A 15407-nucleotide genomic window follows, 5' to 3' on the forward strand; every position below is an offset into this window, starting at 1 on the left:
TGAAAGTTCACCATGCATTTCTTGCTGCAAAATTGTGGTTGATAACTGCACATATCACAGTAAGTCCCCATTACAGAACTTCATGCAGAATTTTCATATGATAAATCTGCCAATTATTGTCTTAATTAAATGTGCAGCCTATAGAATGGCCAAGAGCCAAGCCACAGTTTCCTGAAGCCCAAGGTAACTTCTTCTACTTTTTTCAACTTACACACCAAAACCCAAAGATATTAAGTTTACAATGATATAGAATAGAGAAAAGCAGTAAATCTTACATTACATTCGTAATTTTGATTACATCAAGTATCAAAATAGGATGTGATATAGAGCAACAAACAATTCATTGAAAGAAAATTAATCTGCAACTAATCAGTTAATTGTTCAATGTTATTTTTCAAGCAAAAATGCCAAAATGTGATGATTCCAGGTTCTTAAATGTGGGAATTTCCTGCTTTACTTAGTCTTTCATAATAGTAAATAGAATATTCTGGGGTTTTGGACTGTTGGTCGGCCAAAACAATACATTTGAAGTCATCAGCTTGCTCTGGAATATCGTGATGAGGTGTATTTTTCAAAGTTTTCTGATGTTTTACAGACCACACTCTCTATATAGTTTGATAGAGCTCACAGAAGTCCTTTACTGTACATTTACAGTAGACTGTGCACTACCCACAAGGTGTCAGTAGCCCACTTGCCTTCATGCTGTAATGTACTGTGATGTAAGGGCAGACAAAAGGTAAGCATGGTTCCGTGAGTATTTCTACTTCCCAAGGAATAAAACAAGCAAAAAATGTTTAGTATGCCATTCATCACTAGAGCTGCATCTAAACTTATTCCCATCCCCTTTTATTTCTGTATTATTCCTTAAAAGCCTTTGCTTATTTCCAACACAGCTCTTCAAATAATTTAACTGCACTAGATGAACAAGTGTTTTCTGAGAACCTTTACTCACCCTAAGACGGAAATCTAAACAGAAAAGGGATGCTTTGATCAATGCCCTATTTTTCTTTCAGAGCAAAAAGAGGCGGAGGGAGATGCACAGGAGAGGCAGAGAGAGGGAGGCGGTCCTCCAGTGTCCTCCAGTCATCCTCTCAACTCCCTGTTCAGTAGTATGCAGCATTTGAACGGAGGCAGACAGGAGGAGATGAGTAACCGGTCAGAAATGACTTAACAATAAATTTGAGGAGTAAGCTGACAAACTGAAAACCGGGATATTAAACCTCTGGATTTTTCCGCACTGGATATTTTCTTTTCTGTAGTCGTGTTGGAGGAATATTTCCCTTTAACGTTAGAGTCTCCTGTTTGAGCCAGGATCTTTTTTTTTTTTTTTGCCAGTAACGGTCCTTTTTCCTGAGTAAGCCGCTAGCATAAAACCATACCTGGCGTAGGTCTCATGCAGTCTCTGTTCATCCGCCTCTGTAGACAGGTCGCTAAATTAGATCACATTTTTTAATTAAAAAAAATGTGATTTCTTGTCCTTTCCATGAGGTAGCCAAACCCCGTCGTTGGCATCTGAAACAGCTGGGTCGTGTCGAGAAGATTGTGGATTAACGTCTCTTTTTTTTTTTTTTTCCTCTTAGAAACCTCGGACGTGTTTCACTGGCCTTTAGCCAAAATGAGCGTCGATTTAATTGAATCAGCTACATGAGTGGAGTCTAAACAAACATACATTTCTCCCAAGGAGTGCATATTTTTTCCATATCTGCTGAAATAAACGGCGCCAGTTGCCCTGGAAAATATGGAAAGCGAGGTTTTCACCCCTTTGCTGGAGCAGTTTATGCTCACGCCTCTGGTCTGCTGGGTAAGATCCCTAATTACCTATTCAAACGTGTGTTAAGCCCACTAATTAAACACCCCTGCCCTGCGAAAGCATTTCTTTTAAGTGTTTATTGATTATCTTAACACTTATTTGCATTGTCCCATTTCTTTTCAGGTGAAGACAGTCGGGCAGCCGACAGTGACCGATGGCACCAAATTATCGGAATATGTTGAATTAGTGGATGGGATTTACCTGAACGAGATAATGCTTGAGATGTAAGTAATCTGACACACATTCAGAAATCTTCCAGACCAATCTGTCCCCTGCATTGGCCACTATAGTGTAACAGGATTGGGCAAATGAGGGCAAGCCAATGTTGGGTCCTCAAACGCACCACGAATGCCTCAGAACCATAATACAATAGCCACATCCAATAGTTGTATAAATAGATGTGCAGTATATGCATTTTTGTGTAGTGTCTATTGGTGTGGAGGTGGGTTAAGATCATACTCACCCTGGGGCAATTTGTGGGGTCATTCCCCACGTGAGCAAATTAAGCAATTCTTCAAGGACTCCAGCCTCAGTCCAGCACTTGAAATTGAATTGAAGTGAATGTAGGCTAAGCACAAAGGGACCTTGTATTGGGGGCAATGATGGGTCACACTGTCAGAAATCTTTGCAGACAGCTATTGTTAGGATCCCTCGGAGCTGTGCAGATTTTTCTGCAAACACCCATGGTAGAAGGAGGCAGCAAGCAGTTCCACAACTTCCCCTGCCCCCTTTTTTTTTTTTTTTGTGTCAGTCACCCTATACTGTCATCTGCAGCCGACTGGGGGAAACCCCCCGCCCCTAGAAGCTGCAGTGCTCACATTTCCTGCTGTGCTGTAGATTAAACTAGGAATAGTAGCCTTAAGTAGAGAAACAGTGGCAGCATCACAGAATCTGGAAGAAGATTACACAGCATTGCAGCATTTGTTTGACTTTATTTAATTAAAAGGGAAGAAGATGCTATAGCAGGTCCTTTGATGATGAGACGGGGTGGCTGCTGGAGGAGGCTGAGGCATTAGATGTTAAATCTGTCTATCTTTCCAGTCATCTCCTAACATATATATAGCACGACACAAGACAATTTTCCTTTTTCTTTGTCTGGCTCCAGAGTGCTGCTTCCTGCCAGCCAAACATTTTTTCATATTTTCCGATAATGCTACACTCTACAGTGTCAGCATTTACCCCTCCTGCTCGCCTGTCTAGGGAGCATTCAACCAAGCTTGCTTCCAGTGGAACTGATTTCCTCTTCTCGAGAGATTCTACTGTGTTGCGCTTTAATGGGATAACTACTTGTGTGAACTCGCGTCCGTGTCTCATAGTTAGTTTGGCAGAATTGTAAGGATAAGAGGAAGCAGGTCTTCTGTACAAATCTTTCTTTACATTTGTACATGTGCAGAGTTTACTTTAGTATCCAATGTGAATTGTTTCGAGAAGGATTAAGCTTCAGTTGTGTTGCATGAGGAGCTGATTAACCCAACTGGCTGTTTCCTGTCTCTGGTTGGTGTCCTCTTCTTCCTGCTCTTCCTCTGTTCTCGACCTCCTGCAGCTCTACGAAGCTGCCTGCCTTCAGGTTTCAACTACCAATTCCATCTTTCTTTCCCATGCTTGTTTTTCATCCTCCAATTTCTTCAGGCAGCTTCTAGACTATCAGAGGAATCCTTCAAACCAGAAAGATATTTACGGAGGCCAATGCAGGTTCAGTTGGACAAGGGCATCTTTCCTCTTTCATACATAGCCCCTTCAAAATTGTGAACAAGTCAGCAGTATTTTTAGAGTATTTTCCCCTATGGGACCTTTTATAGTGGAATGCAACCGGAAGGATACGAGGGGGAAGGGTTGGAGGAGTGAGCGAGACACCAAATGATTTTCCAAAATGGTTAAAAACCTTAAATATGATAGGAGGATGTGTGAAGAAAGTACAAGAGGGTGACGGTACAAGAGGTTTGCCAAGCCACATGGCAACTCCTCAGCTCTACATATTGAGACTAGGATGTTTGACCAGGTACCCAGTAGGATTTCTTTCTGTAAATAAAGGGAACGATCTAGATGTGTGGTTGGTTGAATGCTCCTGTAGAGAACAGCCAGCGTTGAGCTGAAATGAACTGTGACTGGCTTAGTGATCGCCTGACAGGATGTCGGGGATTGCCAGTCACAGCCAGCTCTGTGTGTTTATGTTTGCGTGTATGTGTGTGTGTGCGTGTGTGTGTGTGTGCGCGCACTTTTCTGCAGGGCTTCTGTGTCTGCGTGGGAGTATGTGTATCTGTGAGTCTTTTTTTTTTGTGAGCATTTGGTTTTGGACTGAGGCAGCTGTTGGTAGTTGTCTTGCCCAGCCACCCTCCCACACAGAAGGCCTACAGTATTGGTCAGATGTTATGTTGGTGAGACTGCTCTTTGTTTGCCTCTCCCACTTTACCAGCACTGCGTGTTCACCTCCAGTAGGCTCAGCTAACTAAAATAGGCTGTATCATTAGCTAAAATGTATGTTACAGCTCATGGATCTAAACATTGCCGCTACTGCAGGGAATTTTGGATGGCGACACCCATCATGCTAGATCTTTTTATCCAGTGCTGTTTGTCATCTCTGTCTTACACTGTTACTCTCATTAAAGAAGCTTAGAAACCACAGGTGACTTTTCCACCTTCTTTAAAGAGCTCTAGGCGATAATTAATGGGGTTTGTATTTTCTCCCATTCTTGAGCTCCCACAAACACACTCTCACTTATACATATTGGTTTCTCCTCACCCCCTCTGTTGTGAAATCTGTTGTACTGAGTGTTAGTTGGGATTATGCTGCTTGCGATTGATCCAGTCGTGCTAAAAAGGCTCTGCTGGTGCTACCCTCCAGCCAAAAGCTGTTGTTTTCACTCAAAAGAAAAGATTAGAGTTCAGCACTGATACCACTGAAGTTGGAAGAAAAAAATCTGTGCAGTACTGTGTGCACAAACCATTGGTAAACATGTTTAAATAATTTTACTTGAAAGCATTTATCGCTTTATCTCTGATAAACTTACAGTACTCAGACTGAAGAAACTTGAGCTTTTCACATTTTTACTGGTGATGCCAGCTGTTGCGGTATGAGCTCTAGTATTGCTCTGTGAATGTCTCTGTCTGACACTAAGCAAGAGACATAGGAGACAGACTGGCAGCAGTTGTCATCGGGACAGCATGGGACAGCATAGAGAGGGGAAAAAAAAGAAGAGAGCCCCCAGGATTATCTAACGGTTTGCTGACACCCAGATGGCACCCCCAACCCCCCGCCCTCTTGTGACTGACATTACCTAGCCAATTAGATTCCCTCCTCAGTGCTGTCAAACCAATTAGTTTTCCCGCTCAGCAAGTGGGGGCCAATTAAATTTTTGTCAGAGTGACAACTGTCCAGTTCAATTCTTTGCTTTCCTGCCAATTCTATAGACTGTTCAGTCACTTAATCCTCTACGGCCTGTTGGGCCAGAGTTATGTGAGTGAGGAATTAAAAAAAGAGATTTGATATGCCCTACTTGATTTTTGTTGTACAGTAGGTTTTGTTAATTAACTTAACTTGCACTTTTTTACACTGCATCATTGTGTAACCCAACCTCAACACTGAAAATTTGTCAAAAACAAATTGTTTGTTAATCAGGGTGAAGAAAGTGCCGGTGTGGAGAGGTAAAACATATGTGGAGAATGAAAAGAATGTTGTTATGCATGTTCTGAAGGCGAATGTTTCTGTTCAGACAGATCCATGCATGTCTATAAATCTGTCTGAATGGCTGCACACAGGGGAAATAAGCAGCATTTTCATCTTCATATTTTTCCTGCAGACAGTGACAGTGAATATGGATCTATTAATACTGACTGCAGATTTGAAAGTCTGTTTTTCTCTCAAGGCCACATTACATTAAATCCACTGTGTAGGCTCATACACAGGATGTAGTCCAAACTCCATGCCTGTCATCACTTCCTTTTATGAAGGAATTGGCTTTTCAACACGTTAGTCACACACAAACACTGTCGGAGCTTGACTAGTGAGCTTTGGAGAAGAGTTTTGGGTCGTAGCAGCAACATTGAAAAATGTTTTTGTTTAAGTCTTCGTCTTTTTGAAGATTACTTTCTTTTGTTGAACCATGTCGTTTGACTCCCTTATAATTGGTATTGGTTTAACGTATGGCTTTTTTAGACAACCAACATTTTATTATTACTGGCAGAATGTAGAAATGGCCGCATACAAAGAGATGTTTGAGCTGGCTCTTCAGCTGTTGCTTATCACAAGCTAACATTTTTCTTTTCTACTTGGTTTGAATGAGAACTGAGAAGCTTAGATGATAACCGAGGTGGAGGCGGTTTAATGCATAAATGAAAAATTTGAAACCATACAGCGTGCAATATTCCCGAAGAACAAGGATCACTTTTATGGAGCTCTTTTAGATGTAATCAAGCATAAGACATGATTGCTCTTAATAAATTGAACTGATAAAACCTAAAATGGTTAGATAGCAAGTTTTTCCACACTTCACTAAAGAGTTTGACCATTTAACATGGACAAATTGTGTTTTGCAATATATCTTCCTTCGCTGGCTTCCTTCCTTGTCTTATTCAACTGTTTTCCTAAACTGTCATCTCTTTTCTCACCTTGTCTCTTCTCTCTATCCTTTATTTCTCCACACTTCAGTGCTTCTCCCTGTCATCCATCTTTTTCATCATCTCTCTTCTCTTCCTCCTCCTGCTGGGTTCTTTTTCTTCCTCATCCCTGTGTCTGCTGTTCTGTCCATGCCTCACCTCTCCTGCCCTCCTTCCTCTTCTCTCCTCTGTTTTCTTTGAGCAGCATTTTGAAGCCTTTGTTGGTTGTTTCTAGGGCTAGTTACAGCAGACATAGTTGGGATTCCAGCTGGACTGGAGAAAGGAGGCTGCCAGAGCTGCTGCTGGGGTGTCAGTCTGTTCGGTTCCCCCCTCTGCTGCTCCTCGGACTTTGAGGTCCACACCTCTTACATCAAAGTGTAGAATCGGACATTTATCTGACAACTCTCATAATCATCTTTGTGTGTTGCCATTCTGTCTGTGTCTGTCTAGCAGGAGGATGTGTATCAAGTCAGACAGGAAACAGCAGCTGTGACCTTGAGAGGACAAAACTTAACAAGACTATGTTAATGTGAGGCTCTCAAAACCTCAGAACCAAGGACATGTCAACCCCATAGGGATGTGTTTTAGGACTTGCTCTTAGTTTGCCAGCTCTAGCAATTCAGTTGAGCCAATTTACAATGGCTGAAATTTAAAGAAATGTATTGAAGCATTACAGATTTTTGTTTCTAATTTCCCATTCCCCTGCTTTATATTTGATCAAATTTGTCTGATCTGCCTCTGTTTTGTGTGTTAATTTGCTGTTGCCGCTTTTTGCTGTTTATGCAAACTCAACACTTCCTCCATCTGTTTCATGTTACAAGCCCTTCAGTGGCTCGGGGGACATAATCCCTTCTGTTCCCTGGAAGACTTTTGCTGTGAAGCATCTGCAGGAAGTGTTGAGTTTCATTAACGGAAGCTTAACATTGAGAATTATCAGCAAAGTTGATTTAATCAGTGACCAATTGTTTTGTCAAAAACTCAGGAACTCAGTCAGTATAGCATGACTATGTTGATGTGCCCAAGGAATTGTACATCATGATATATGCACCTCATAAGCCATTATGATAATGGCAATTTTGCCTCTTATTTAAAACGATGAATCATGATTCAATGTTTAATGGTCTAAGTGCTTGTAGTCCACTCAAAGTGATGCATTTGTTCACATCCAGCTTGACAGGAGTGAGTTTAGCTGCAGTCCCTATGGATACAGTGGCAAAGGAGAGGAATGGGAAGAGGCCCTGTGGAAACAGAATGACAAAGACAGGAGAGAAACAAGTCCATGAAAAGCAAAGACAAGGAAATAGGGTGATGAGAACCACATACCAATGGTCAGAAGGATGGGGAATGAGAAAATAGGATGTGTTCATTCTGAGAATTAAGTTTGCATGATAGAAAAATACAAAATATTGACATACCAAGGAATTAAAATCCAAGTAATTGAAATTAATTGAATTTTTAAAAGTCCAAGTTAGCTTGCCTGATTGTGCTAATTGTACCTAGAAGCTTCCATTTTAGAAAGGCAGTTTGTTTCTTAACCTGAACTCCGGTATAAATAGATTTGATCGTAACAAGGTTAAGGCAGAATTCCAGTTATTGTAACTGTCTTGTAAACATTTAAACAAACCTGAGGTTGAACTCTGAGTACCCATTATTTGATTTACAGAGCCAGATTACTCTTGAACTGCTTTGACTTTTGATTTAACTGGTTATTGGGTTAATTGTGTAATTGAGGTAGTTGCAATAGGTAAAATAATTGCCAGTCTTGATTTGATATTTGTGTTGTGAGTGGATGACTGCACCTGTTTTAATTTGTAATGTGGATTTTACAGAAACACACACACACACACACACACACACACACACACACACACACACACACACACACACACACACACACAGAATTATCCTGAACTGAACTGCTAACCTTAGCATGGCTGCTAATAAGTGCTCATCCTCCAGAGATTACTCTTATTGTAGGGGTGTGTGTGTGTGTGTCTTTCTCTCTCACACACATGGAGGCACAAACACACACTCCCCTGCTGTGTTTGGACAGTGCAGCTCATAAGCTCTATCCCCAGCACGTGGCCAAATGTAGCCTGCATTTTCTCTTGTGTGTGCATTTAGCCTGCTTTCTGTGTGTGTTTGTGTGTAGGGGCATGTGCCTGGCTGCCCATGCTGACTGTAATGTAGCCTGTCATATATAGGTTAACACTACTCCCTAACCTACCCAGCCAATCAAAGCCAGGAGATGAGAGGAGAAAGCTCAGTGGCCTCCGGGCTCCACATAAAGCTGCAGTGCCTATCGACAGCACCGGCTTATTGACTGACCGTCTGGCTGACTTGCTGACTAGTTGTCTGCCTTGCTGGCTGTTTAGCTGGCCTTCTGCCTGTCTATCCCTAATCTATTTGTCTATTTAAAGTCTTAGGTTTACTGTATCAGCAGGAACAGGGAGCGGGGCAAAAAGTGGGGTTTTTGACCCTTGTTGTCGTTCTAAGTCCCTGCATTAACTCGCCTGCTCATCCGCTGTGGGAGTCGGCCTGTCTCGTGCTTGTATGTGTGGAATCGGAGACAGAGTCAAAGAAATGAGGGGTGACTTGTGTAGCGTTGTCATAGTCTTATTGTTGCGGCCACCATGTTCTTGGCTGACTCTGACGGTGATGGAATGTGTGAATGGGCAACCTTTTCTCCTTTCTGTTTTTTCTTTCTTTCAGCCTCTTTTTCTCTCACACACATCTCATTCACCATATCACCCTCCTCGCTCTGACAGGATTACAGCCTCCTCTGTGCTTTTTAATTAATGGGTTAAATAGACCCCCTACTATGGACCCCGAAAGGGACTGAGTGTGTATGGAGGGGGGAGATGGGGAGGTCACATGACTGTTCATTTAGACCACTGTTAAAAAGAACCCTGTGTCCTTCTGATTAGCATGGTGTGTGTGTGTGTGTGTGTGTTTGATTAAAAGACTAATTAACACATCCACCCTGAAGCCAGTTGACTTAACAGATCAGCTTTTTCTTTTGAAACCAGAAATTCTGCCCTTTTGTCTTTATCTTACATAACACCTATTGTACTCAATGAAAATTTTGATTTTTTTTGGTTAAGCTACTAAAGCAGTATTCTAGCAAATTCTTGACAACACTTTTTTTTGTCATCAACATGAATTTGGAATAAATGGATAGTTGGGATTTTGGGATATACATTTTGGGCATGAAGCAGGTCCTTATGGTTTGGTTTATGTGAAACAGATTATTGGTAGAAACAGGGCAGTAGCACGGTATAATGATTAGGAAGATGCTATTCAACCAGACGTCCCCTGGGACTGCTAGCATCCACCGAGCGGAATGTCCTTGAGGAAGATAAAGAATCCTTCACCTTTAACCTCCTCCCTCAAACCGAGCAAGACGGACAATATACATTACAAAAAATCTCAATCATGAACTGCCTTTGTGCTATTTCAGGATTAAACTTTGAACCGTACAGACACAGATATGATTGTGCTATTATGGAGTGCAAGAGCACAGATGCAGACATGCACACAAATGCATGACTACACATGCCCTACCCACCACATGCATGCATGCATACATTCACACATTCACAAGCAGCCAGGACTCTCCTCCCCCCTACTTATGGCATGTTGACCCTCATATATAGGTCATGGGATGTATGCTTTGAAGTCTGAAGTGTATTTCATGAAAAAGGGAGCTGCTCTATAACAGTGTCAATGTAAGGCTCTGAAAGTCTCAAGTGCACAAGCAGTGTTGTTTTCCCAGAAAATCCCAAGGCAAAATTTATCAGAAATTACTTAGAGATAGTTTGTTTTAAGGAAGTGTGGTTGAGATTTTACTATTTTTCCCTCTTGGGTGCCGTACAAGGTAGACAAAGGATGACATTGTCAAAACATGCTTCCCCCAGTGTGCCAGAACAAATTACATTATTGATTATTTCAACAATTACATTCTCTATTGCCTGTATGAACAGTGAAATACATGTACTGTTTCAAGAGATAGATATTTATCTTGATATTTGATTGTACAATCATTTAGTTCATGTCAATTGTGCTGCATTTCATTTGACTATGAATTAAGCAATGTGTTTTTGGTTGTAAGGATTGACTGAGTGTTAATGACTGTTCTCTTAGGAGCATGTTGGCTAGAATTAGGATACTGTAAATTCTTAGTTATTATTTATTTATTTACCTCAAATAAAGAGAGAACCAGGTTTTTTTTTAAGTGTTTTTCTAACAGTGGCAGCTTGGACGCTGTCAGGGCTTATAAGATAATCAGTATAATTCTATAATCATATCTAATACATGATGATATCAGTGGGAATTACAGGATCTACTGTGAGGTTAGACAACTACTAAAGTGGTTGCTGAAGCACATTCAGTCTCCACCTTGATTCGCCTGTTCACTAAGTTCATCATTGAAGCTGGATGATAAATGAGAACGCTCTTCTTTCTTCATGTTACTACTTTTGAACTCGCTGCTTTTCTGTCCAATAGTGCTTCTGTCATGAAAGGAGGAAAGGAAAGAGTTGAAGTAGAATGCATGGAAGACCTAAGTGTGAAAGGCAAATCTTACTGCCTTACACAGATATTTGAAATCAGTGAGGTATGACAACAAGTCTCTCTTTTTAAAGTGTCACTCTAGTACTTGGAGAAACCATATCAGCTCTAGGGTTGGTGCTTTGTCACCACTTCTGTTCTGTAAAGTGGGGGGTCAAGAAAATAGAAATTTACCTTGGGGGGATCAGTAAATACCACATTAAGGCCACAGATCTTGCATAGTATTAGTCTGTTTAACTTTTAACTTATAAGTGTGCAAAAACCACCATTTGAACAAAATTTTAATCAATACTTCTCATTCTGTCAAAGGTAGCAGTTAGGAGCTTTAGAGTTTAAACATGGGAAAGTAATTAGTTGATGATTGCATGGATGGCTGACAGGTAGTTAGCATGTCAAGCTTTCCAAAGAGACAGATCGACTGACATATTCTAAGGACATCTTTTTTTTTTCATTAGTTACACGAATGTCTTCTGCAGTAAATTTTAGTTTAAAAGGAGGTTTGACATGAAACTAAGTTTGATATTCTAAAGGTAATTTCAATAGACTTGCAAATTTTAGTTTGCTGTAGATTATGGCAGCTGGGGAGGTGGGACCGTGTTAGTGTGTGGAATGTCTATAATGCTCACTAAAACATGTTGACACCCGTGATAAAAGCAGTTGTCATGCATGCTCCTTTTTAAGATCCCTTGGGCAACACAGTCAGATAAACACACAGCCTCTCTATTCTGTAAACACTATGAAGGTATTTTTTTTCTTAGATTTAGATGGATGAGTAGAAATGGAGACCATGAGAGAGTTATTGACCTTATTTTTGAGCTCTGATGAATGTTAACTCCCTTCACCATGTTAATGGAACCGCTCTCAGAAGTTTGAAGTACAGTCTACAGGAGTTGTATTGTAGAATTTGTAAATGTTTCAATACGAATATGTATGAAAATGTGGCCTAAAAATGTAAATGCTTTACAAAGAAGTTTGAGTTGGATTTAACTCACTTAGGAATTTGATTTGAAAGTCGTAGACCACTAGATGTAAGAAGCAGCTTTGTTTTTTGGCTCTGTCTTTTAATGTGTCTGTGGTTTGTTAAAGTGGTTATGGCACTCAAACAAGGATCCATTGTCACTTTGCTGTTAATGTTTTTATTCACACACACACACACACCCCTGTTCCATTGCACAGAGCAACAGTGTCAAACTGAAAACAAGCCAGTGTCACTAACTTTAAAATGTGTCTGTCCACATCTTTAACTGACATTCATCTTTGCTCCAAAGAGCGATTAAATAACAGTATGCCATTTTTTTCCCCACAGAAACCCTAAGGCCACAGTGCAGAGGACCAACAAGAAAGTGAACAATGACCCCACACTGCGCATCCAGAACCTTTCTATTCTCATCAGGCAGATAAAAGCCTATTATCAGGTAAGATTGATTTCAGCTGAACAAGCTGAAAGGTCAGATACAACTTGATCTTCTATTTGCTTCATCAGAAGTTAAGGTTGTTCAACAATGTCCAAGCTGAGGGTGAAGGTTGAGAGATATTTCTTTGCAGTTATCTGCTGAAAGAGAAAGTGGATACTGATATGGGTAAAATCATGATGATCAAGCTGTAACAGTGAAACAATACAGTCAGACAACACAGCTTTCACTCGCGCACAGAATTAAATGGGTCCACACAAGCATATGCCCAATGAAGATTTGGCAGTATAAATGGAGATATATTTGCAGATGTGTGTATGTGCATGACTGCATGTGATGTGGTATCATTCAGATAGTAGAGAGGGCCCAGTGAATATACAGAGACAGGAATCAGGAATGTGAAAGACATAAAGCCATGGAAGTGGTTTTGCTTCTCCAACTTACTCTGATGAATGTCTGGTATTTCTTTTTTTTTTTTCTTGCTTAGATTATTTTTCTTTTTATTTCAAAAATCGACTTGTGCACCATTTCCGTGTTGGATGATGACCTTGATATATGTATCAGCCTTATTTTGGATTCAGTTTGTCACAGTTATACTTGAGAGAGATCAACACTACAAAATGCAGCTCACATCATTACTTTTTTTGCAAGTAAGACTGACTGAAGCTTTAGTCAGAGATTTGACGGTGATAGAAGAACACCAAGTCACATGTAGTGAAGTCTTATCTCATGTTGAGGCTGTGTTTGCTGCTTAGCACAATATCTGCTCATCAGGCCCTGAAACATGTCAGTCTATGTTCTCACCACAGTTAATCATTACTTGGACCAAAAGGAAACGATTTACACTTCCTATTTATCTAATGGACTAAAGAGAAACTGGAGGAGGAAGTGTATAGGGAGTAAAAGATGGAGAAAAAATGAAAGAAAGGCTTTAATGCATATTTTGCAATCCCGTGAGCTGTAAACACTGGTGGGAATGATGCATTGATATACTATTATTCAAGAAAATATTTTTATTTGCACTACATTTGTGCACATGCATCGTGAACCATTTCTTGACCACTGTTTCACAGTCGATTTTCCTGTGTCAAACTGCTTGGATAAGCGTTTGCAGCCTATACCCAAGGCTAGATCCAAAAAAAGTCAATATAATCTCAATTTGTAGTCCATCTCTGTCTGTATGGCAAATTAGTATTTTTTCCTGCGTAGCAGTGCTCACAGTTTCTCCCAAATTATATCAGAAGTGAGAATGGGCAGCAATACCAGGTGTCAACTGCAGATCTCATCAGCTGCATCGAGACACATTCTTGATGTATCCAAATACAAAATACTAGGTCTCAACATGACCTGAGATACTGAACTGTCTGACTGATTTCTGAAGTCCTGGGGAAATGGCTGAACCAAAGCCTGACTTGGCTTGACAGCACAAGGTCCCAGTTTCTCTAAATTGTGCGTATTAATGTTATCTCTTAGACAGTGTGTTGTCATGACATTATCATATGATATCGTGCCACTCATCCTTACTGTCAGGTCATTTTGAAATGTCAGGTGTCAAGATTTTATTCTAGGCAATTGTGCAGATCTTTGGCTTTAAATATGTCCTGTTACACTCTGCTGTCATACAGTATTACTTAAATACAGTGTCACTTCTTTACTGTGTGCAAGTGTTATGCCAATTGTGAAACCCGTGATCTTAGCGAATTGAATCAATGCGGAGAGAATATGATTCAGTACATTGCTGCAACAGTGACTCAACTGTGTTTGTGATAACCAGGAATTGAGCGTGACCCAGCATGCTGTTGCGACAGTGTAGTGAGCTCAGAAATGTTGTCATGGCCAAGCAGTCGCACTGACAGAGACACAGCTTTCCCACACTCAGGAGGACTTAGGACTGTGACACATATCCTCAGGGGCTGTAGCTGTGCGAAGACTATGTAAAGGCACTTACTTATCACAAAAATGGCGGCATTCAAATAAAAAAATATCAAATGGTGTAACAATGAATTGTAAGGCCAACTATAACTTTTAGTCAGATCTAACATTTCCTCTAACTAGATAGTGTTAGAATAACATTGGTTAGTTCTAAAAGTTGTTGTTTTTATGTATTTAGAGGTTTTTTTTTTTTTTTTGTTTTTTTTTTTGTTTGTTTTTTATCTGCTGTTTTCATATTTGAAGTAAAGTGCAGAGTGTGAGTGATTTGAGTAATTGTTTGTTGGATCTGGTTTGCCTCGGTTCTAAACATCCTGTTAATCACTCCTGGGTCATCTTATTTAAACAATCGGCCTATTGTGTAGACTTTGTCATTATAAGCCTACAAAAGCTCCATTAGGCCGCCTCAAACACCTTGCAGAATTATCTGTCTGAGTCAGTGGTTGTGTCAGTGGCTGCTGGGGTTAAGTAGTGACCAGCAGAGTCTGTGGATGATGGGATGACAGGAAGGGTTAAGGATATTACTGGAGGCTCCTGGGTGACTCGATTAACCACCGGACATGCCCAGTATTATTCTCCAGGATCCGGCATATTTATGCGATACTACCAACCTTCTTGTTGAAAAGAAAACAATACAAAAATTATTAAACTGCCTTTTTTTGCCATTGAATTGATTCGCACATTGTAATCCTTTTTTAAATTTCAATTCTGGTCAGTAGATTTCAGAAATTATTTAAAATGTACTGAATTGAACTGAAAAATTATTTATCCTGAAGTTGAGTAAGCCTGGGTCTGAGTGGCCCACAAACACATACAAAGTAAGTTTTTGAAAAATGTGTTGTTATTTAAAGAGGATGATTAAATGTTTTGGGTGTTGTTGAATTACATCATGTATTTGTTTTGGGGGCATTGAACCCATACTGTTGGGGTAATCTGAGTTGTTTTAGCTTTAGGGTTGGACATTTTAAGCCAACAATCTCTTGTTCCTCTACGGCGTTTCTTTAATCTTCTCTGTTTGTCCCTGCATCGCTCCGTTGACCTCCTGGTCACACTATTGTTCAGCCACTTGTGTCTGCAGGCTCTGCCTCACAGAG

General features: G+C 40.4%; 1 protein-coding gene across 7 annotated transcripts in view; it reads left to right on the top strand.

Moving 5' to 3' along the window:
• The first annotated feature begins 1131 nt into the window (after positions 1-1131).
• ccdc88ab (coiled-coil and HOOK domain protein 88ab) overlaps positions 1132-15407 on the top strand; it is a 65824-nt gene continuing 51548 nt past the window's right edge. For all 7 annotated transcript variants that reach the window (XR_002759860.2, XR_002759861.2, XM_087170442.1 and 4 more), the window contains exons 1-3: positions 1132-1801; positions 1934-2034; positions 12279-12387. Coding sequence is in view for 5 of the 7 variants with exons in the window: in XM_087170442.1 (XP_087026568.1) it covers positions 1739-1801; positions 1934-2034; positions 12279-12387 (273 nt within the window). In the remaining 2 variants the exon portion in view is untranslated. The remainder of the gene's footprint in view (positions 1802-1933; positions 2035-12278; positions 12388-15407) is intronic.

The sequence above is a fragment of the Seriola lalandi genome, unplaced genomic scaffold, assembly GCF_002814215.2.
Source record: "Seriola lalandi dorsalis isolate HSWRI2012SDOR001 ecotype SW California unplaced genomic scaffold, Sedor1 jcf7180002054948, whole genome shotgun sequence".
In the NCBI taxonomy this organism is placed as follows: Eukaryota; Metazoa; Chordata; class Actinopteri; order Carangiformes; family Carangidae; genus Seriola; species Seriola lalandi.